This window comes from Bos taurus, chromosome 1, assembly GCF_002263795.3.
Source record: "Bos taurus isolate L1 Dominette 01449 registration number 42190680 breed Hereford chromosome 1, ARS-UCD2.0, whole genome shotgun sequence".
Taxonomy (NCBI): Eukaryota; Metazoa; Chordata; class Mammalia; order Artiodactyla; family Bovidae; genus Bos; species Bos taurus.
In genome coordinates this window covers 77387090-77409821 of record NC_037328.1, presented here as the reverse complement: position 1 = coordinate 77409821, position 22732 = coordinate 77387090, and the positions used below count along the sequence as shown (strand labels likewise).

Genomic DNA, 22732 nt, shown 5'->3' with positions numbered 1-22732 from the left:
TGTTCTCTGAGCCTGTACCTACTGACTATGGGATATAGAGTGGGTAGCAGAGGAACTAAAAACAAGCATACTCTCTCTTTAAAGGACTTCAGGCTCTTTGACCATTTAAGACTTTTTTTTGACTGAAAGGGATCTTACCATTCACTTCTAGCACAGAAGTTTTGCAAATCATAATTATAAGGTTTTATAGTCAGGCTGACTAGAAAGTTGAATCAGGAGGTTCCTTGGGGATACAGAGTACTTCAGAGGAGAATTAGAATTCAAGGTTACAGAATTCCCATTGTCAGTCCTTATATAATATTTAGGATATCAGATAGAAATATATATTAACATATTTAGGTGCAAAACTGATTTAGTTCTTATAAACTCATACAAGGATCAAAGAAACAGACCTGTAATATCCTTTACAGACCCACAGGGAATAGATGCCTTCTCCAAGATACTTACATCATGCTGTTAAGACAGACTCCCAGATCATTTTCAGTCCGCCTGGAAATGTTTGACTTAGCTAAAATAATGTCAGAAGAGTTACTCAATGCCGAACTAGTTGCTCCATGATTTTCTGTCTTTTTTTCACTTAAAGCGAAAAGTGCTGTTGATTTTAAATAGTGTGGTTTGTAGATTCTGACCTTCTACCACACAGTTTGGCAAACACTTTTTTTTTTTCTTTTTTTCTGTAAAGCACCGGTAGCGAATATCTTAGGCTTTCTAGTCCATATATATGGTTTCTTGCAGCTCCCCTGTTCAAAAACACAGAAGCAACCAGAGACAGTATATAGACAAATGAAAGTAGTTGTTACAATAAAGTTTTATTTTATGGACACTGGAATTTGAAGTTCATATAATTTTCATTTGTCATGAAACATTTTTCTTTTGAATTTTTTCCACCTTGTAAAAATGTAAAAAGCATTCTTAGTTTATGGACCAGATTTGGCCTATTTACTATAGTTTTCCAGTCCTCTTTCTAGATAACAGAATGGATCCTTCATGACTTCTTGACATTCATAGTTTTTAATAACAGTATTTGGAAGCTGATCTGTATATCCTAAAGTAGAGAAGTACTAAAAGATTTTAAGAAGTCTTTTAGGATGACATTTCAGAACAAAACAATAGCAGCCTTTATCAGAGGCCTCTCTTCTCTTGCTTCTGGCTGAAGAAGTTAGACATGCTCATCTAGATACACAGTATGGTTCCTCATCAGCCAAGACCAGAATAGTTGACATGACACAGGTAACAAGCTTTTTACTGAGGATCTGCTATGTGAAAGCATTAGAAGCAGAGACGAGACAGATGTGTTTCCTGCCCTCCCATAGTCTACAATATGGTGGTGACTTACCAGAACACTATTTGAATCTTAAATAGCCTCTGGAAGTTTCTTTTCAGCATCATGTAAGTTTATAGGACATTTTAAACAGTTTGTCTACATCATACAATAGAAAGAATAGTTTTGTGTCATAGTTTTAGAGATTTTACAAGCCAAGACAATCTACTTCAGTCAGCTGAGGGCATGAGCATTTGTTCATTTACATGGGATCCATGAGGATACATAGTTCTGTGTCTCTAGATGATGAGTTATTCAGAGCTTATAACTTCTCTAGCCTAACTGGCTGACATGGCTCTAAAGCGAAATTATTTTATTATAATTCATATTTCATCAAGCCATCTATTTCATCAAAGAAGAACCTATATCATAAAATTGTTATTTTAAGAAGCTCAAAGGATTTTAGAGACGTATTTTCACTTTTTGCACGTGTGTTCACAGATGAATAGTGAACAATTAGTAGCCTGTAGTTCCCTGTGGTGTCTGTTTGTATGTACCATTGCATGTTTTTGACTGCTTGTTTCCACAGTGTATAAGAGCTAACTTTAGCTGTGATAACTTGTGCATGGAAATATAACAGACTGCAAAATGAAATCTTTGGAAAATATAGACATTTGGCCTAATTATGTCTTTGTTACATTATATATACCTGGATTTCCCTCCATTGTTGGATATATATCTATATAAATTCTCCAGTTGCTGTATTCTTCAGCTGAGTTTTTTTTTTCCAGCTCTTTTATTTTTATGCAGATCTCCAAGAAAAAGCATGAATAATTAGACAAGCAAAAATAGAAATCTAATTCCCTGGCAATCATTTGAAAATAATACATCAGCTTAGAAAATGCCTATGATAGCCTGTGAATTCTTTGCAAAAATTTAGTACCAATATTATGCTGGTGAGGAATCAATTTTATACTTTTCTTTATAGTGGAGGGAAAATCAGTGGGAAGGGAATAATACATTTAGTACAAGGTAGTAATGAAATATTTTCAGTTTTAATTGCTTCTGTTAGTGTCCCAGTATATGTTTCTCTCTGTTTGCTTTTCATTTGTGCATGGTTTTCCTTTTTCAAAAATTCCTTCACAATTACCTTCATGATCATAGGCTTTCTGGAGGATAAATCTTCATTGAATTTTTGTGGCTCTAATTGTTATAAGTAGGTTTTATACAATGTATAAAGAAATTTTATTTTAGTTGATTGGAATAAACATAAAGAGTTATGTTCATAGAAGCCAAAATCTAGTAAGAGGACAAGTTGGACCCATTCATGCCACTAGATTCCTTACCATCATACTTTCAAGGGGCATTAACTCTTAATACAGTTTTTCAGAAGCCACTTGAAACCTTCTTAGCAATTCTTTTGACTTGTGTACTTTAGAGTGATACTATCTCTTTTTCATTATTTTTTCCTTCTTAATTTAGTCTCCTCCTTGGCTTTCATCCTGATCTGAAGCCAGAACTACTTTGTTAAAATTTTACTTAGCCTAGCACTGGAGAATTATTTTTGAGTTTCTACAGGATGGATTTTTACTTTAATTTTAATACAAATAGGGACATTCTGAGGAGCTCTTAATGTTTCCTTCTCCTGTACGGATCAGATCACTTTCTGATCGCAGCTCACTGGTCAGATAGGTCATAGAATATCAGAGCAGAACAGGAGCTTCAAGACCTTAGTTTTAGCCTCTTTGTACCATAGCTGAGAAAACTGAGGCCCAGTGAACTCACCCCTGTGAGTTCATAGCTAGTTTAGAGCAAAGCCAAGATCAGAATCAGATCTGAAGGATATAGCTCTTTACAATGATTTGGTCTGCTTCATTAGTTAAGAAAGTTATAAAAATAAAACCAAGTGAGAGTTGCTTAGTCATGTCCAACTCTTTGTGACCTACATTTTCTACATACTTAGCAACCAGTTCTTCATCACCTATCATATGTATTCTTCAGTGATGAAGAAAAGTATTAGATAGAAAGAAAGTAAAAGTTGCTCAGTCCTGTCCAACTCTTTGCAACCCCATGGACGATACAGTCTATGGAATTCTCCAGGCCAGAATACTGGACTGGATAGCCTTTCCCTTCTCCAGGGGATCTTCCCAACCCAGGGATCAAACCCAGGTCTCCTGCTTTGCAGGTGGATTTTTTACCAGCTGAGCCTCTAGGGAAGCCTAGTAAAACAAAAGTAAGCACTTACTCCCACTTTTCCAACTCTGTATCAAGTGGTTACTATTTACCTTTGTGGTTTCATTGTAAAGTCCTATTTCTTTAGGCTTATCTAGCTATGGTTTTCTTCAAGAATGTTTATCATTTTGCTTCAAATTCATGTATCTGTGAGAGAAGCAAGTAATATTTTCAGAATTATCACTGTGGGAGAAAGCAGAAGACAGAAATCTTTCTCACTGAGAGAGATGATTAATACCGTATTTCTAAGTTTGACTTAGAAATCTTCCGTCTTCCGTATTTCCAGATTATTTGGTTGAAATTGCTAGTTTCATAGATTTTTTTGAAAAGGTTAATATGTGGTTCAACCTCACAGGTCATGGCAGTGCACGAGCATTTATAGTTTACCCAGTTAGTTTTGAACTTCACAGAGATGTTGGGAAGTTGTCAGGAGAGAGAGTTGCTAGCTCTGAGCTGGTAATGATGAAAAATATCCTCAAATTAATTAAATTCAGATAGATTAACTCACTTTTCTAAGTTCTTATGTCTCACTGCAGAACTTATCTCAGTTTTAGGTCTCAGTGTGTGCCCCTCTGGTCCAGACACTTTTATCATAAGTGAAAGATGATTTCTGCATGTTGTCTCATTCAACCCTTTGTCCAAGAGAAGCCCCAAGATGTAGTATCCACAGAAAAAGTCATAGCCATTGTTCTTTAGTTGGTAATAAATTACTTCCCTACTATTAAGAAGTTGTATTCTGGCATCTTCTTTAAGATGATCCCAATTCTTGCTGGTGAGACGATTTACTAAATCTCAGTCCTGACCAAGGGAAAATGGCTTTGTTCCTTTGCAAGGAATAACTGAATGTGACTCAAAAGCCATCAGGGCAGCAATTCCCTAACAGCTTGTGATGTTGCACAACCTTTAGCAAAATAAAAGGATTTGTTCCTGGCATCCTTGAGCATAATTGATTTCTTCATTATGCAAAAGTTGCTTTCATGAGTTTGATATGTGCATTTCTAGGCCAAGTTTGTGACTGAAAGGATTAAGATACTTATCCATTGCAATCTGGGTACGTACAAAATGCTCATTAATAGTTCTTTACAAAGGCAGGATGATGCAGCCCCCAGACTGATAAGATCATATTTCTTCATACTTCACACTTAGACTAGACAGGAACAGTAATGAGGCATTATAATTGGGTAGATGACATTTTACAAAAGATTGAAGTTACTTCTTGTCTCTGCATTCCTTTTGCAATTAATTGTGTCCAGTATGCCAAATGATGTACTAAGCATCATGACCTACCTTGTCTCAGTAGTCCTCAACTGAATCACTTATGGAACTTCTTAAAACTATATATATGCTTGGGTTCCAGCCTGGTCTCAGAAAGGATCTGGGAAAAAATGCCTTTTTTAAGAAAAATTTCCACAAGTGATTCTCAGAGTTCTGGATAACTACCACTACCTTTTCTCCTTTCTTCTTCTTCTTCAAAATCTTGAAATGTCATCTCTGAGTGATTTTAAAGGTAAAGAGAAAGGGATAAAAATAGCCTTGCAGGCATTCTGTTCTGACTGTACTATGATCATGAAGGTAGAAGGATGTGTTTCTGCATTCAATGGATTTGAATATGTGAAATCCTAAGCCTTCATCTTTTCTTTTCTCTGGTTCCTCTCTGCAGTCTCCTTTCAGCCTGCTTCAGGAATGAGCTTGTGGAGCCGCGGAGAGAAACCCCGAGACAATCTGACGCCTTCTTTAGACATTCCAGTCCCCCAAATCGATCAGTGTACCCATAGAGCCCCATCTCTGTATTTTGAGTATGTGTGTTTATTGTGTTTCTGTGTGTGTGTGAGAGTGTGTGAGAGTGTGTGTGTGCTCACACACGTGCGTGCATGTGTGTGTATCCAGCCCTCGTAACCAGGACTTGAAGACACTTTGGCTCAGAGACCCAACTGCTCAAAGGCACACAGCCATTAGTGAGAAAATCTCTGAAGGGACTCAAAACTGTACAAGAAAGCACGTTTTCTGCAGATTCTGTATCCTTAGATCTAGTATGGGTCTGTCAGGAACCCCTGTGTTTGTCTGTGAGCTTTTGTGTTGTTTCTCGGGAGGGAGGAGCTCAGGCTGGGACGAGGGGCATTACGATGTTTATTGGAACCCTTTTCTGTTACCTTCTGTTGTTTCTGAAACTCATAAAGAAGCTTTTGAGCAGGTCTCAAACTTAGATGTCTTTTTAAGAAAAGGAGAAAAAAAATTGTTATTGTCTGTGGGTGGCTGAGAGACTCAGTCAGGCCCTTTTAATGCTGGTCATGCAATGATACTGCAAATAGTAACAAGCTAAGGTATCAAATGTACTGCTGGGCAGAGAGGTGATAACTACCACGAGTAGCCACTGTAGGGGATGATTCTTTTCTTCTTTTTGAGAACTTAAATCATCAGTATCTTCCCCTCATATGTAGTAGAAGGTTCATTAATGCTGTGTAAGACCCTGAACTAACAACCCATGTCAGCATCTGATGTGATAGACTGTCTTCCTTGCTCCTGGAAACCCTGGAGATCTACCCCTCCAAATTGGGGTTTGGACCCCAAGGAAAGTAAACCTCTTTTGTCATTTTAAGAAGAGGGTAAAACTACCCTGGTGATATTCTTCCAGACAGTCATATATCATTCTTCAGTGCCCAAAGTGGAATTCAAAATCCTAACACCAAATCTATGATTAACATCTCTGGAGTTCCTGTCCCTCAGTCTGACCCTAAAGTCACCCATATCACTAACATTGTTCAAAGTGTCTTGTCAAGGACACTTAAGTTTTGTCTAAGTGATGTCCAAGTAAACACATGTTAAAGTCAACCCTCCTGGCCCAAATATTAGAGTTGATGACTTTTCTTTTTTTGGTTCAGTGAGTTTAGAGGATCTATTTATTTCCATTTTAAAATCATATTTAAAAATAATAATATAAAGACTTAAAAAATCTTCTCCCCACACCAGGTCACCAGCTCTTTATTCTGTGTCACCACAGCAATGATTTCTTGTTGTTGAGGCTGTTGCTTTATGGATGTGTGATTTTAATTTTCAATAAACTTTTGCATCTTGGTTTATCTTGCAGTTTTTCTTTTCTGTCTCTTTTGCTTTTTTAAAAATCTCTGAAGTGCTAGAATATTTTCATTTAAGTGCTTGAAGTTCCATGTGTAAGTCAAAAGAGCAAGCAGAATAGGTCATTTTGGTTCTGTCTACACTATTGCCAGTAGTTGCTATTTTTATTTAAGATACTCTGTATCAAGGTCATCAATCTGAAAAACAAATTTCAATGCCAACACTAACTTGAAAATATGTTTAGCCCTGTGCATGTTAAATTTCATCATAAAGAGCTAGACCCTTATAATATCATTTGTTTACACTGCTGAACAAGTCTCAAGTTATATCTTCAGCTGCCAAGTTCTTTAGAAGAAATTTAAATCAAATTCCAATTTATTAAATATTTTGGCTTCTGTGACAAAGGCCATAGAAAATATCCAAAAATCTGTAGTGGAACTTGTTGTCCAATGCTTTGAAAAAAAATTACAGTTTCTGATCTTTGAGTAACTCTTTTTTAAAACTTCAAAAACTATTTTTCTAAATAAAAATAGTATAGTCACTTAGAAAAGCACTTAAGAAAAAACTTATGTTTGAGATAAAAGTAGAATAGTGAAATCAGATTATCTTGTTACATTGGGACAAGTTTCACTTTCCTTTTAAGGAATTCACAAATTCCTTAAAGGGTGAGTAAATGTGTTTAGTGTTTTAACATTTGCACTTTCTTTCAGACTTTTTGTTCGGAAATTCACTCTATTTTTATGGAAGTTTTTAATGTGTTTGTAATGATGTTTATATACATGCATATATGTGAGCTGATGGAACATATTTTATAATTACAGTTGATCTAGCTGGGGAAGAAACACTGTCTTTTGTCTTTAGAAGCAAAATTCCCCAGATAGCGAGAAAAGTTACATGCGGGATGGTACTGGGCAGAATTTCCAAGAGGAACCATTCCTTTTCTCATGTTCCATGTCTTACCGCCCACCCCACCCCCCCACTTTTTTTTTGACCCCTCTCATACCTGTGGTGTTTCCAGGATCTGAGACTGCACTCCAGCAATGGTTTGGTAAGATAGCTTCACCCTGATACATTGCCAGATTCCACTAGAGAGTTATCTTTTCTTTAGCAATGGAAGATTGAAGGACACAGAAGGAATCCTGTGGTGGAATTCTAGGCATCTCCAGCAAAGCGGTGAAGACTTTGAATTTGTGTCTTCTCAAGAATCTTAACTCTCTGCCACATAGATACTCACTAGACTCGGAATCTGGAAACCTGATTTCAATCCTGGATGATCCTGAAGCTCTCTTGTGGTTCTGAGATATGGGATTTTATTCCTAGAAATGTACACAGAAACCTACATTATCTGCGTTAAGAACTAGAACTTGATTTTACCAGGACTTCTACTCAAAACTAGAAATACGTGGAACATACCTTTCCTAATTTTTGTATGTTGGATTCCTGAAAAAATGTAAAGTGCCTCTAGAGAAAATTACCTGAGGCTTACAGCTTGTTATTTTTCTGGGGATATCTATATTCTGACTTTTTCCATTTAGTGAGTGTATATTGTGTGTGTGCACATTTTCTTTTTTGAGTGGGGACAGAAACCATAACAGCACAGGTTATGTTGTCTCTGAACACTTTTTCCATCTCTTCATATGCCCCAGCAGTATTTAGGATTGTCTGCTCAAACATTGTGACATTATATTTGTAAAGGAAAAAAAAAGTTGTTCTTAAAGTCCTTTAAATTGGTTATGATTTTTTTCAGCTTTGCTCCCTTTTCCAGAGCACATAGAGATGTTCAGAATATTTTCTACATCAGACATACAAGCTTATAATAAACAGATGACAACAACCTTTCTCCTTGTAGCTTTAACACTCACTTCAGCGTTAAAGGAGATGCATTCAAAGTTTCTGAACTTTTCAGACTCTCTTATTCTTATTCATCTCTTCACTCTAATTTCTGGATTTGTCCAGCTAAGAGTCCTTGCCACTTCTTCCTATTAATTCTTAAACTGACACCTCTTATCCCCTTGACTACACACTAAAGTATTAAACATTTGGAGCTGGAGGGGAAGAGCAAAAGGCAGCAATGTCTCTTGAGCACCTACAATTTACAGGACAGTATCCAGGACTCTTACATCATCTGATCTAATCTCCATAGCAAGTCTTCTGGAGTGAGTGTAATACCTGTTCTACAGATTAAGAAAATGAGACTGGAAAGACTTGTATAAAACCCAAAATCCCTTAACTGATTTGTGTCAGATCTAAAATATTAACCCACATATTTTGATTGGCTCCAAAATTCACGTTCCTTCTTTGTTCATCTATGATTTGTGACCTACCTTCCTTAAAAATAGTTTAGGTGGCTTAAAATGAACTAATAAAATTATAGAAAAATAAAGACCACAAAGGGAACAGGAGAAGGGAATTGTAATAGGATGTGGAAGAAGGCATTCACTATAATTAAGGGTCCAGGGAAAAATCAGATTTTTAAATACACTTCCACTTTCCTAGTGGTAGACATTAATGCTTCAAGGAACATTTCCATTAGTTCTTGCTGTACATGTGACTGATTGGGGAGGGTAAGAGGGATAAGTAGACATTTCTTTAGGTCACAGAGGGCCAGTCTGCCTCTGGAGTCTGGGCAACCAGGCATCTTTGTTACTTTGTGGTGGGTAAAGATACAGGAAGAAGCACCTAGTGAAGTTTCTCTTGGTCATCCTGCTCTGAGCTTTCTTGCACTTCAACATGGACTTAACAGATGTTCCTAGGTATACTCAAACGTGTTGGCTCATGTAAGGCTTCTACACAGGGGTGGAGTGGACCTGGGGATAGCTAGGACTCCCTTTACTATATGCTTTGTTCTATGCTTTATCTCAGCCTCCCATGTTTCTATCACTACTTCACCTACTTCTTGATTATGTAACCTATTGCACTGTCTTACTTCTGGGAAGGTGCCACAGAATGAAAGGAAATGCTTTGGACTAAGAGAAGAGCTCTCTCAGCTCATCATTTACAGCCATGTGTGACTTGGGTCCATTTTTCCTTAGAGTATTATATTTACCCACCTGTACAACAGGCATTATCATTTCTGCCCATTGCTACCCTGCCATCCCATGTCCATCTGTGACTCATTCAGAAAATGGATAAAGGAGAGCTTGGTAACCTGAAGAATCTTACAATTGGGAGAGTTTCTTATATAAACTGCTGTTTATACAACAAGGATCTAAACTTGTCTTCTTGAGGAGGGCTAAAGTGAGAAATCAGTACCCTCCCGCTTTAAGGCAGCAGTTGTAAAATACAGCTGAATTGTCAATTGCACGTTAATTGTTGTGTTCATTTATGCAAATATAGCCTATTATTTGAATTCCTCTAGCCAAGGCTGTTCAGTGATATGGAATGGAGGCTTCTATGTTTTGTGTAATTATGGAGGATGCAGAGTGGCAGCTTTGAAGTCCAAGCCTAGCACTACTGTAGCACTCAGGTGTTAGAGCCACTTGTTATTTTTTCAGACATTATTATACCATGCTTGTTTGGAGCTTGGATTCATGTACAGAGCCTTCTAAATCTGATATATACACAAACAAAACTTGACTATACAAGTTTGTATGGCTCCAACAGGGAGGAGACAAATAGGAACAAAATAATACATCTTATTTGAGAAGTGTCGTAGGGGAGGTTTTCCCCTTTTACATGCTCAACCCAATCTTCATTTTATGGGCACAGATTACTCACTGTAAGTGTCTGATAGTATCTGATATTGTGTACAATTCTTCCTCATCTTATCTTGTTCAGTTATCACCATAGCTCTACAAGGTTGGTTGGATTATAATCACCATATATCCTCTATTCTATGAGCTTCTCAAAGATGAGATAATTTCTTATGAGTTTCCCCATGTCCAGCATCTAACTCATGCAATAAGTATATATATATTTAGTTTACATACATTTTAGTTTTCTGGTGAGGGATGTTTACTGGCTTGCACAGAGACCTATAGCTTTCTAATATATGCTGAAGGAAGACTCAAGTCTTGAATTTCTGACTCCATATCCACTAATTCTGGTAGAAATCACTAGTTCTATATTCAAAGTCAGGAACGACAGCTGAATAGGGAATATCATATATAATATAATACATAGTGCTGTGTACATTCTCAGTCGCTCCAGTCCTGTCTGACTCTTTGTCACACCATAAACCATAGCCCACCATGCTCCTCTGTCCATGGGATTTTCCCAGCAAGAATACTAGAGTGGGTTGCCATGCCCGCCTCCAGGGCATCTTCCTGACCCAGAGACTGAAACCCTGTCTTCTGCATCTCCTGCATTGCAGGCAGATTCTTCACCACTGTGCCACCAGGGAAGCCATAATACATGGTAGGACAAACCAGTTCTAGTTAGTTTGCAAATCAAAGTCATGCTGAATGGAAAACTGTGTTTCTTCTTCCCTTTGTAAGAGACACAGATTTGATCTCTCAGTAGGGAAGATCCCCTGGAGTAGGGAATGGCAACCCACTCCAGTGTTCTTGCCTGAGAAATTCTGTGGACAGAGAAACCTGGCAGGCTACAGTTTATGGGGTCATAAAGAGTCGAACACAACTGAGTACCTGTGCGCACACACACACACACACACACACACACACACACACACGCATGCCCCAGAGACTTGTGGAAGCTTAACAGAACAGTTGTTGGGACTCTCAGATTCCCTCTGTGTAGAGAGGCTGTTGGTATTCTCATGGGCTCCCTCATGGCCCAGGAACAGCTAAGCTGAGAAAGCATGTTTCCGTGTTGAGGCCTCTGCTTGATGGCTGCCAAATGCCCTGTTTGATTGATTTTATGGTTACTTTCTTCATATCCCAAATTGCCAAGCTCCAGCTATAGGTGAAACACCTCAGCCACAATTTGAGCTCGCCATCTCCATGTCTTTCATAAGCCTTTGGGTCTTCACTCAGTTCTTTTCCCTTTTTGATTTTCACATTGAGAGGGATGGAGAAAACAAAAGGGGGAAAAGAAGATGCAATGATTTCCCCTCTCACAAAGGAGATGCTTTAGGAAGATACTCATCTCTGTCCTGTAGTCACATAGGAAACACGATATGATGATAGCTTTGTGATCCCTGCCAAGGCAGGAGAGGTTCTCAAATGGAAACACAAATAAGTTCCTGTCATTGCTCTGGAGGAATATTTTTACACCTATATAGTTGGGGCCATGTTTTAGTCTGAGACCTGTTGGAAATGACCGGTCCCCACTCCTCAGCATCCTGCTTACCATACTTCCCTGTTTGTGTTCCCAGGACCTCGATGCAGTCTCAGTCTTCCTACGGTAACAGCTCCCCACCTCTGAACAAAATGAACAGCATGAACAAGCTGCCTTCCGTGAGCCAGCTTATCAACCCTCAGCAGCGCAACGCCCTCACTCCCACCACCATTCCTGATGGCATGGGAGCCAACAGTAAGAATATCTCCCTTGAGCTGCAGCTGGAGAACCAGCAGGGCTAGTGTAGGGGAAGACTCTGCTCTGGGGTCAGGGAAGGCTTGCTCTGAAGCTGTATGGGAGGCACAGAGAGAAGCTGAGTGGCTTATATTTCTCTTGGGCAAAGTTGTCTCACTTTTAAGATTTGTGACTCATTGCAAAGCACATTGGTAGAGATGGAGAAGGCTATTCCTTTAGTAGGGATAAGGATATCTGTGGAAAGAACAGTCTGCTTCCTGCCAACCTGGATGTGGACCCACCTTCTGCAATCTTTGAGATTATCGGTAGGAAAAATGGCCAACTTGTTGGAAGCAGCATAGTGTGGTGGACTTAAAATCTAGAAAAACAGATTGTAGTCTGGACTCCATTGCAGTATTAGCTGTGTAACTCTGGACAAGTCACCTCTCTGATCTAATGCTAAGTTTTACATTCATAAAATTATCACTCTGCACACTTAGCAGTTTATCAGTCTGTAACTCCACACTTTTGGTCTTCTTAACTTGTCCCTTTCATCCCATACACAGTTATTAAAGAATCAACATAAGGAAAGGAGCCTTCCTGTTATTTACTCACACACAGATTCCTCATATCAACTAAGTATAACTATAAGAGAAAATGTATGAATTGAGCCTGGAAATGGATGATGATCAGTACATAGCTTTGCTATAAATATAATTAGCTTGTCCACTAGAACTTAATCTAGCAGAGTGGATATCCAAACTTGAAAGAAAAAGAAAAGATAGCAAACACACAGTGAGATGGTAAAAATACAGAAAGGTTACAAAGCCTAAATACATCCCATGTGTCTTGTAATCACCCTCATAAAGCAGTGCCTCAGTCTTATCCTAGAAATCCTCATGTTTTTTATCAATCCTTCAAATTTGCATTTCACTGTTGCCTTGTAGAGACTGGGTTTTCTTTTTTTTAAGCTTTTTATTTTGTACTGGAGTATAGCTGATTAACAGCGTTGTAACAGTTTCAAGGTATACAGCAAAGGGACTCAGCAACACATATACATGTACCCATTCTCCTCTGCTCCCATGCAGGCAGGGAGGCTCAGACTGTGACTCTCCCTGGTTCTGATAGCACCTGTTCAGACTGTATTGACATCAGAGGTATATGAGGTCTGGTTCCTTGGTATGGCAATGCAGACATTAGAGCCAGACCACTCTCTCACTAGTGACAAATACATCCTAAGAATAAACCTGACCCCTCAATAGATCTACTACTTTGGCAATAAAAGGAGAAGGAACCATTTATTATTATTTTTGTTTTGTTTTGTTTTCTCTCTGATAAGATCTTAGAGTCCTCAACTTTGTTTTGAGATGACAAAATAGCGATAGTGGTAATGATCCTTCACATTTGTATAACAGTTCGCATCCTTTTTTCCTTATTTATGCTTAATAATTTTCCTCTGGTGGCATCAGGAAAGTCAGAGGGGAACTGATGAGATGTTCTTGCCTGTGCTCTCTAGCTGACTAGCTGGTGGTAGAGGCCTTTCCCCTTTGGTAAACTACAATTCACTAAAATAGAAGCAAATTACCTTCATCTTTTTGTGGACATGTTATTTTGCTTTATATTAGTTTATACCTAAAAACAAAATCTGTTTCATAATTATTATTGGTATTGAGCTTTTCTTCTCTATAAGTGAGTGTTTACAGTTTGTTCTTTAGTAAGAAACCAGTCCAAGTTGGTGTCATTCCCAAACGTAATCCTGAAATGGACCAGAAAAAAAGAGCTAGGGTCTTTCATTGCCTCCTTCCTTCTGAGACATTTGGTTCCCTACGAATACTGCAGTGAATTCTCTCATTCCCAAACCAGTATCCCAAAGGGCCCTTTCTCATTCACGGATGTGTTCATTTGTTCGCATAACTTAAGTTTCCTGGGCATCTGCTCTATGCCAGGCACTGTGCTTGGGTCTCTGGGGAACCAGACATACATCAGGTCTAATCTCCATGCTTAAAGAGATTAGCCTAGTGAAGGAGGCAGAAATATAACTCAGGAAGGCAAATACAAAGAGAACTGTATTAACATCAGGAGCAGCAAGTATTAGAAGGAGACAGAGCAGTAGAAGTAGAAAACAGAATGGGAAGAGATTGTTCTAAGAGAATGTACCATGGTCAAGAAGTATGTCATTAGTTTAGAGTTTGGTAACTCTTCTGTTCAGTGAGATGCAGGGTGCTTAGAGGGGTGTAGTAAGAGATAAGACTGGAAAGGAAGGTTGGTAGAGTAGGCCCTTGGTAACGTTAAACCAGGTGAGATGGACCACTGGGATGGTGGTATGTGATAAGGGCAGTAACCCTCTCTGTTCCTCCTGCTTCTGTTCAGTTCCTATGATGGGCACCCACATGCCAATGGCTGGAGACATGAATGGACTCAGCCCCACCCAGGCCCTCCCTCCCCCACTCTCCATGCCATCCACCTCCCACTGCACCCCCCCACCTCCGTACCCCACAGATTGCAGCCTTGTCAGGTGAGTCCACAGCATGTCCCCTGGGGGCCTGTCCTAAGCATCTCTGGGTGGTGGAGGGTGGACACTGTCAAAGTTAATAGCATAGTTGGAAAGCAAGCAAGCAACCCTGTGGTTCAAGTTCAGTTATCTCTAATCAATGGAGTCATCAGTAGTATTTAATCAAAGCAACCATAATAATCAACATGGGAAAAAGTGAAAATGTGAGTTTATAGGCATATGTGTCCATGCCTGTTTTCTCCATCTTCATTTATTCCCTTACTCCTCCATCATATTTTTACAGTCAGTTGTGACCTTTAAATTGGTGCTCAGGGCTGGGGTTCCCAAAAGGGCAGTCAACTTGCTATCTTGCTCCCTTTCCTGCTCTCTAGGCCTCATAGCTCTCAACCGCCATGGGATCATTATTTTGAAGCTGGATGTCCATCAAAAAGTTTGAATGTTAGCAAAAATGACAGGGACTCTCAAGAAGCCAGTGGCCTCTTCTGCTTTGTCATATGAGAAACAGGGACATTCCAGGAAAGGGAGTTCAGATAGCTAGAAGAAAGAAAGCCATGAAGCCTAGAAATTTGTTTCCAGCAGAGGCAAGTGTAGGTGTCCAAATCTCATGCCTGTTGCCTATCATCTGCTCGTGCTTCATGTGCAGAAGGCCTTTTTCACTTGACTGCTGGAATACTAGGTGTTGGTTCCCACATGATTGATGCAGCAGCATTAGCAGTGTCAGTCAGAAAGATGGCCAAGTGCATGTCTCATCTCATCCAGTATTTGGCTCTGTGATGATTGTGGTACCATTGATCTGAGACCAGGAAAGAAAAGAAGGGGATCTGTATTCTGAAGAGGACATAAATTAGAAAGCATTGATGACTTCACAGTATAGTGGCCCACAGTTTTTCCTTAGCCACATAAACCATTCTCAGAAACCTCAGATACAAACAATCAAAGCGGAGACACTATTTTTGAAGTAAAGAGCCAGGAGGCAAGAGGACTGGAAACCTGAGCACTGGACTCCTTCCTTTCACCCCCTGCAATGGCTCCTAAGGCACTGATATGCAATCCCTGGAACTCCACTCATCCACCATTTGAAAAATCTCTGCTCTGCAGGAATCCTTGAACAGTTGACTTTAATCTCTGTAGATCTAAATTAAAGTTTATGTCACTGCTGCTGCTGCTGCTGCTAAGTCGCTTCAGTCGTATCCGACTCTGTGTGACCCCAGAGGCGGCAGCCCACCAGGCTCCCCCGTCCCTGGGATTCTCCAGGCAAGAACACTGGAGTGGGGTGCCATTGCCTTCTCCAGTGCATGAAAGTGAAGTCGCTCAGTCGTGTCCGACTCTTAGCGACACCATGGACTGTAGCCTACCAGGCTCCTCCATCCATGGGATTTTCCAGGCAAGAGTACTGGAGTGGGGTACCATTGCCTTCTAATCACCCCCAAACCTCCAATCCAAGGCCCCACATATATTTTATATACCCCTAGTCTCTTCTGTAGGGCATCCCAGGGGAAAATGTTGGGTTTTCCTTTATCTTGCCAATGCAGTTGGGGTGAACTTTCTTTTTCTGTTTCCTCCTTCCTCTTCCCTCCTCCCTCTGCAGTTTCTTAGCGAGGTTGGGCTGTTCATCATGTCTGGACTATTTCACGACCCAGGGGCTGACCACCATCTATCAGATTGAGCATTACTCCATGGATGTAAGTAACTGTTAGACTTTTCTCTTGAGTTTTATTTCTTAATTTCCTCCCTCTGGTGACATCCACCTTGTAATTGAATCCCCTCTGTTTCTCAATCCTCAATTTTGATGAAACCCATAACCATATTAGAAAGATCCCCAGACCTCCACCTCTACATTTGAGAAGCTCAGGACTCAGCCATCCTCAGCTTGTCTGATCAGTCAGCAATCTTCTATTACATGCATACTATGTGCAGAGTAGGAAAAAGATCTGATTCCCACCTTCAAGGAATATATGGTCTCTGAAGAGTTTAGAGGACTTTCTGGAAGTTCTCATTAATTGGTATAAGATCCCAGGGAGGATAGCAGGAAGCTAGTGATGTTATTCTCACTTTAAAACATGGGGAGGCAACAATACAGTCATTTGTCTGGATTAGTTGATGTCAGAACCAGGAATAGAACCCTGAAGTATAAGCGTCTGGCCTTTCACCCTATTAATTGAACTTTTCTGCCTTTCCTTAAAATAGGACATGATAAGGGATTGAGCAGTGTCTCTCAATAAGAACCATATGTTTGTTCATGATCAAATGTACCAGAATAGGGTCCAGGCATACCTGACCACTGGGAAAGATCACTGGTTATGGGTTCAAGTCCCAGCTGTGCTTTTTAGTGGTGATAAGAACATGGTGTAATCACTTTGCTTCTCTGGGTCTCAGTTAATCAAATTGGGTTCAAAATCACTGCCTTCTGGCTTCGATAGCCTTTAGAGCAACATGGATGGGAGGGAACTTATTCTTGCTTCTACAGTACCTCTTGAACTACTGCTCACATGGGAGGGAGCTCATTTCATTCTGGTTTACAGCAATCTGGTTTTTCTCCCAGGCTACGCTATATGCTGCTCTGTTTGGGGTTCACTCTCCTCCCTTCTAGCTTCCAGAGGGCCCTTTGGGCTGGTGGAAGAAGATATTCTCTGCCTCTGCTGCTGCTTCTGTAGTTGAGACCTCTTTTTGCCCCCCTCCTTGAGCACCGATGCCAGAGACAGCCCACACAGTGTAAGAACACCCCTGCCCTTATGGTAATGAGCATATGCTTCACTGCCCCTATGCCCACCCTTCTTTACCCCTCAATCACCCCTGGCTGCTGCTCCCTAATGGAAGAAATTACAAGTAAAAGCCACATAGAAAGCTTTAGGAGTATGTTCCAACAGGTTTCTGAGAACTTCACAATGATGTCCATCCATTGAAGGCAGTTTGACACAAGTCATTGTGTTGCGCTGTGTTTGAGAACCTTACATGATTGAACAGGAACTTTGTCCCTTCCTTATATTTTTAAAGCTTTGTCTTCCACTTACTCACTTCTCCCCAATGGGGACTGGGTCAGGATGCCTCTTTGGTTGTTAGGATCTGCCAATGCTCTCCACAAGTCCATCTCTGCTGGTGTTAGCTAAGTCCTGAGCCAGGCTCTGGGCCACAGCTATCCCACCCATCAGGATAAGTTCAGATCTATCCAGAGAGTAATGCAGTTCAATGGAGCCTAGTTTACAAAGAGTTTTGGATTTATTTGGAGTTTCAGAAGCATACAGAGGTATGCTCACTTATCTATTTGTGGATTAACTTCTTTATAATGTATTCTCCTGCTAGAATAGGAAATTAGAGTGCCCATACTGCTCATTTCCAAATTAAGAAATATTGGGAGGCTATCTAATTTCTGCATCCTCACTTCAGCTTCTTCCTGTTCATCACTGGAAATAGACACTTGCTTTTCAGCTTGTCTCTCAACACCAGTCTTAGTTACTTCACATACTTCCCTGGAAAGAATATGGTTAAATTTCAGTGTTTTTATATGTATTCCCTCTAAGATACAAGAATGGGTTAATCATGATATAACATAGTAATAATACAGATGACTGAGATTTACATAGTATGCTTTATAATGTGCAATATACTTTCACATCCACATTTGCATAGGAGTCCACATTATATGTTGACCTAAAAAGGAATTGTATCCCATTTTGTCAATGAGGAAACTGAGGCCAGTAGGAAATAAATGACTTGAGGGAGGTCTAGAGCTAGTCAGTGACAGAATAAGAGCTTCTGCCAAGGTCTTCTGATGCCAAGCACAGTGTTCTTTCTACCTACCATGCTGCTCCATAAAAAATGCCAACCATCACTAAAACAGGCTAATGAAATACTAATGCAGATAAACAGAGATGCTACCACAGTTAGTTAAGATCAATCATCTTTGTAATGCCTTCTGCCCCTATCCATAGAACATGGACACATACTCTGTGTTTTGATACCCTGATTGATCCAAACACCAAAAGACCTTTTGACCATTAGGACAGTTACAGGTTCAGAGGCTGTCCTGAGTTCCCATTCACTTAATTGTATAATTTTAGATTTATTGACGTCTCTGACCTTCAGCTTTTCTGTCTGTAAAATAGGCATAATAATACCGACCACAAATCTTAGCATTAAATAGGATGGTGAATAAAAAAAGATTAATTGAATGCCTGGCATGTCGAAAGTATTTAGTATCTGTTAGTAATTTTTTTTTTCCTATCTCCTCATATGAGAAGTAGTAGCATTCTATTAATATCTTTCTTCTAGTAATTAGAGCCAGGTAGATTTGAGAGTTGCCAGATTCCTTGACCTGATGTTTTTGTTTGGGGATTTTTGTTCTGTGATCTAAATATTACCTCTATTTTACCAATGAGGAAATGAGACTAATAGAGCATAAATAAAATACTCTACAAGAAGAGATGACACCTCAAGGCTGTATCTTTGTGCTTAGTTACATATATCTTGAAGATTCATAAAGAGCTGATTTTATTGTTGAATTTAGAGTTCAATAAATGCAGGTCAATTAAAGCCAAGCATTGGGGAGCCAAATGGTATGGACTAAATGTCAGTTTTTCTCTTTGTCCTAATTCTCCTGGATTCACTTCCCTATTGCACAGGATTTGGCAAGTCTAAAAATCCCTGAGCAATTCCGACATGCCATCTGGAAAGGCATCCTGGACCACCGGCAGCTCCACGACTTCTCCTCCCCTCCCCACCTCCTGCGGACCCCAAGTGGTGCCTCCACAGTCAGCGTAGGCTCCAGTGAGACCCGGGGTGAGCGTGTCATTGACGCTGTGCGCTTCACCCTTCGCCAGACCATCTCCTTCCCACCCCGAGATGAGTGGAATGATTTCAACTTTGACATGGATGCTCGTCGCAACAAGCAACAACGTATCAAAGAAGAGGGGGAGTGAGCTGAGAGTTGTGGTGCAGGCTCTTCCCATTTTCCCATCTTCCCCCAACCCCAACAACAAGGCACTACTGCTTGTCCAGCCAAGCATTCTCCCTAGCTCATCTCTTTCCTCTTTTCAGTCTGGTTTCTTAAGGGAAGGAGAAATAAGAGGCTGCGTTTTACCTATGTCTGACCTGGCGCCTGATTCTGTTTCTGGCTTTAAGCCTTCAGCTCCCTTGTTTGCAGGACTGAAATTGTCATGGCTATGCAGAAGTGAGCAAAAAAGCAGTGGGTGTCTCCTTAAGTGGCAGAGAGCTCTCATTGACTTTTATAAAGCATTTTCACCCCTATAGTCTAAGACTATACATATAAATATATAAATATACAGTATGTATTTTTGGGTGGGGGCATTGAGTATTGCTTAAAATGTAATTTAAAGGAAAAAATGGAGTTGCACTTATCACCTTTTTTTTTTTTTCTAATTTACTTGTTTTGGATGGCTTATCTATAGGCCTTCTCTCAAAGTCAGCCATGAATGGTAGTAGGTATCTAGATCTTGATAGTATATGTGAGTGACAATGACATGTAGGTGCCTTCAGTTCTTTTGATGCTAAACACATGTTACACCCCACCTTTGGTTTGATCTACTTGTTATTATGTGGGTGAGACTGGATACCTATGTACACGATTCTCTACGTTGGTGTATTTTATGTTACTGATATCTCCACTACTGATGGTGGTTGCCTTCGGGGTGATATAGCTAAATTACAAGAAAAAGTCCGTGTTTACACTATCACTCACCAGAAGAAAAGAAATATCCTCCCTTGCTTTTGGTTGGGATTGGGGAATGTGAATAACGGCCAAAATCCTTAAAAAGTCATTGCAGCCAGTTCAGTAGCACCTGACACCATGTGTCCTGGTATATCGACAATCTCCTCATATTTAATGCCAGACACACCTTAACTCTCAGTATTTATTGGCAAAGCATTAGCTGCCAGTACAAAAGCTTGAAAACTAAATTTCACAACTAGATTGATTAACTCAATTACATATTTGCTACACTTGTTTAAGGTTAGCAAATTAAGGTTGATTTGATTGGGATGAATGCACCTATCTAGTTCTCGCAATAAATCTTTAATATGTATTAAGAATATCCAGGAAAAACAGGAATCTTACAGAGATATTGCGTCTCCACTAAACAGTAAGAGATCTCAGTAAACCATGAATTGAAGCACTTGGAAGACTTTTTGAAACATAAATAGTATTATTTGGTAAATGTTTCCTCTAGTGACCCTCACATTCTATAAAATTCTGCTTATAAAGGCTTGTTGATCTTTCTGTCTTCAGGGTTTAAAATAGGGGTATTGATTTGGAAAATGTAAAATTATGAGATCCGTTTTCCTGTAGCATCAGTTGTATCACTACATCACTTATCTTTTTGAATAATATTAATTTTACTTATATTGAAAGTAACTGTGAGAACCCAACTTCCCGTCCATCTCTCTTCTGGACTGTGCACGTGCTTAAAAATATCCCAACAGATTAGAGGGTAAGCTTTCCATTGGAGATGTTGCTTGAACCACATAAGCAGAGACTTCTCTTCAGATTCAAAAATAAAAGTGTAAATGGAGATATTCCTATACATCTTTTAGAAACATACTTTGTAGCAGATACTTTTTTTTTAAACCACAAAACTGAGTATTTTGTATATATTGCTAATGAGCTCTAAAAGCCTACTGTGCCTTTTGGTAAAGGGCTATCATTGCACATAAGCATCAAGTTTTATTTTAAAGTGCAAAAGGGCTAATGTGGCTCAAAAATATATGAGTTTCACCTGAAAAGTGTATATATATTTTGTGTGTGAAATTGCATACTTTGTTTTATTATCTTTCTCTCCTTGGGATAGTGGGTTTTCCAGAACCATTGTTGAGATTTTTTTTATTATTGTTATTGTTTTTGTATTTTCATGAAACACCATTTAGTGAAACTACAATGTCAAATTAAAAAAAAAAAATGCCATTACTGTAAGACGGGGGGAAGGGAAAGTTGTTTTTTTTATTATTTTTTTTAAATTTTGTATGTTAAAGAGAGTGAGTCCTTGATTTCAAAGTTTTATTGTGCATAAATGATAATAAGCACTGCTAATATGTGGAACAAGCATGCAGGTTTGAAAGCCTGTTGATGGGAGAATGAAAGCCGTGCCTTTGCAATGCTAGAAGGACAAATGGCTTCCTGGACTGTCCTGAGCGTTTGAATAAACAGAGGACATCTGAGCTATCTCAGCACTATTCGGGTAGCACTAAGGACTCAAATTCCTGTACTGTACATCATGGGTTTGGCATGAGCCAAAGCGAGGCACAACTACTGGCCTCTCATATCCTGGTCGCAACTTAACGTTTTTTGAGTGTATGAGTAACTAGCATAAGGGGAGAAAGAATATTAAGGACAGACAAGGGGGCATGGGCTTAATGGAGTTCTAATGTGGTCTCATTACAGTACAGATGGCTGAAGAATGGATACATTTTTGTTTGAAGTTGATTAGAAATGGAAATGGAAGATAGAACTTTCTTCATTAAATCCATTTACCTTTTGTTTTCTTGATATTCCCCTAAAATACAGTATGTGGGGTATTGAATGTTTAAGGGTTGCATTTTTTTTATTATTTTTATAATTGTGAAAAACTAAGTCAATGCCAAATGTTTTATATGCTTTATTAACGTTTTTGAAAGTTTTTTTTTTTTTTTCCTTATAGATGTGATGCTTTTTTTTTTTTTTTTTTTAAGTTTCAGTTGCTTGTCTTATGGAATTTGGGGCAATGGGCTTTGGATGAGCCAGAGGCAAATCCACAAGCCAATTATGTTTGCCAGGACATGCAATAAAATTAAAAAATAAATAAAATTTGCATTGAGAAATGGAGTTGATGTATGCATCTGTCTGTCTGTCTGCCTGCCTGTCTGGCCTTTGGCCTTATTTTTATTGATGTAGAAGAAAAGATGCCAAGGATTCCCAAGAAACATTAGAGAGATTCAAATATTGACACTTAACAAAAAAATCATTATTTTCTTATTTTCAGTTCAGTTCAGTAGCTCAGTTGTGTCCGACTCTTTGCGACCCCATGAATCGCAGCACGCCAGGCCTCCCTGTCCATCACCATCTCCCGGAGTTCACTCAGATTCACGTCCATCGAGTCGGTGATGCCATCCAGCCATCTCATCCTCTGTCGCCCCCTTCTCCTCCTGCCCCGAATCCCTCCCAGCATCAGTCTTTTCCAATGAGTCAACTCTTTGCATGAGGTGGCCAAAGTACTGGAGTTTCAGCTATAGCATCATTCCTTCCAAAGAAATCCTAG

General features: G+C 39.5%; 1 protein-coding gene across 11 annotated transcripts in view; it reads left to right on the top strand.

Annotated features, from left to right (window-relative positions):
* The window catches only part of TP63 (tumor protein p63), a 301408-nt gene extending 279109 nt beyond the window's left edge, over positions 1 to 22299 (top strand). For 4 of the 11 annotated variants that reach the window (XM_059886572.1, XM_015471963.3, XM_024992013.2 and 1 more), the window contains 4 exons: positions 11841 to 11998; positions 14348 to 14492; positions 16078 to 16171; positions 19109 to 22299. In XM_059886572.1, coding sequence (XP_059742555.1) covers positions 11841 to 11998; positions 14348 to 14492; positions 16078 to 16171; positions 19109 to 19405 — 694 coding nt within the window. In that variant the 3' untranslated portion in view covers positions 19406 to 22299. Of the gene's footprint in view, positions 1 to 5153; positions 6571 to 11840; positions 11999 to 14347; positions 14493 to 16077; positions 16172 to 19108 lie in introns of those variants that run through there. The other 7 variants (XM_024992035.2, XM_024992033.2, XM_024992026.2 and 4 more) reach the window with 5 other exon arrangements.
* Positions 22300 to 22732: the final 433 nt, after the last annotated feature.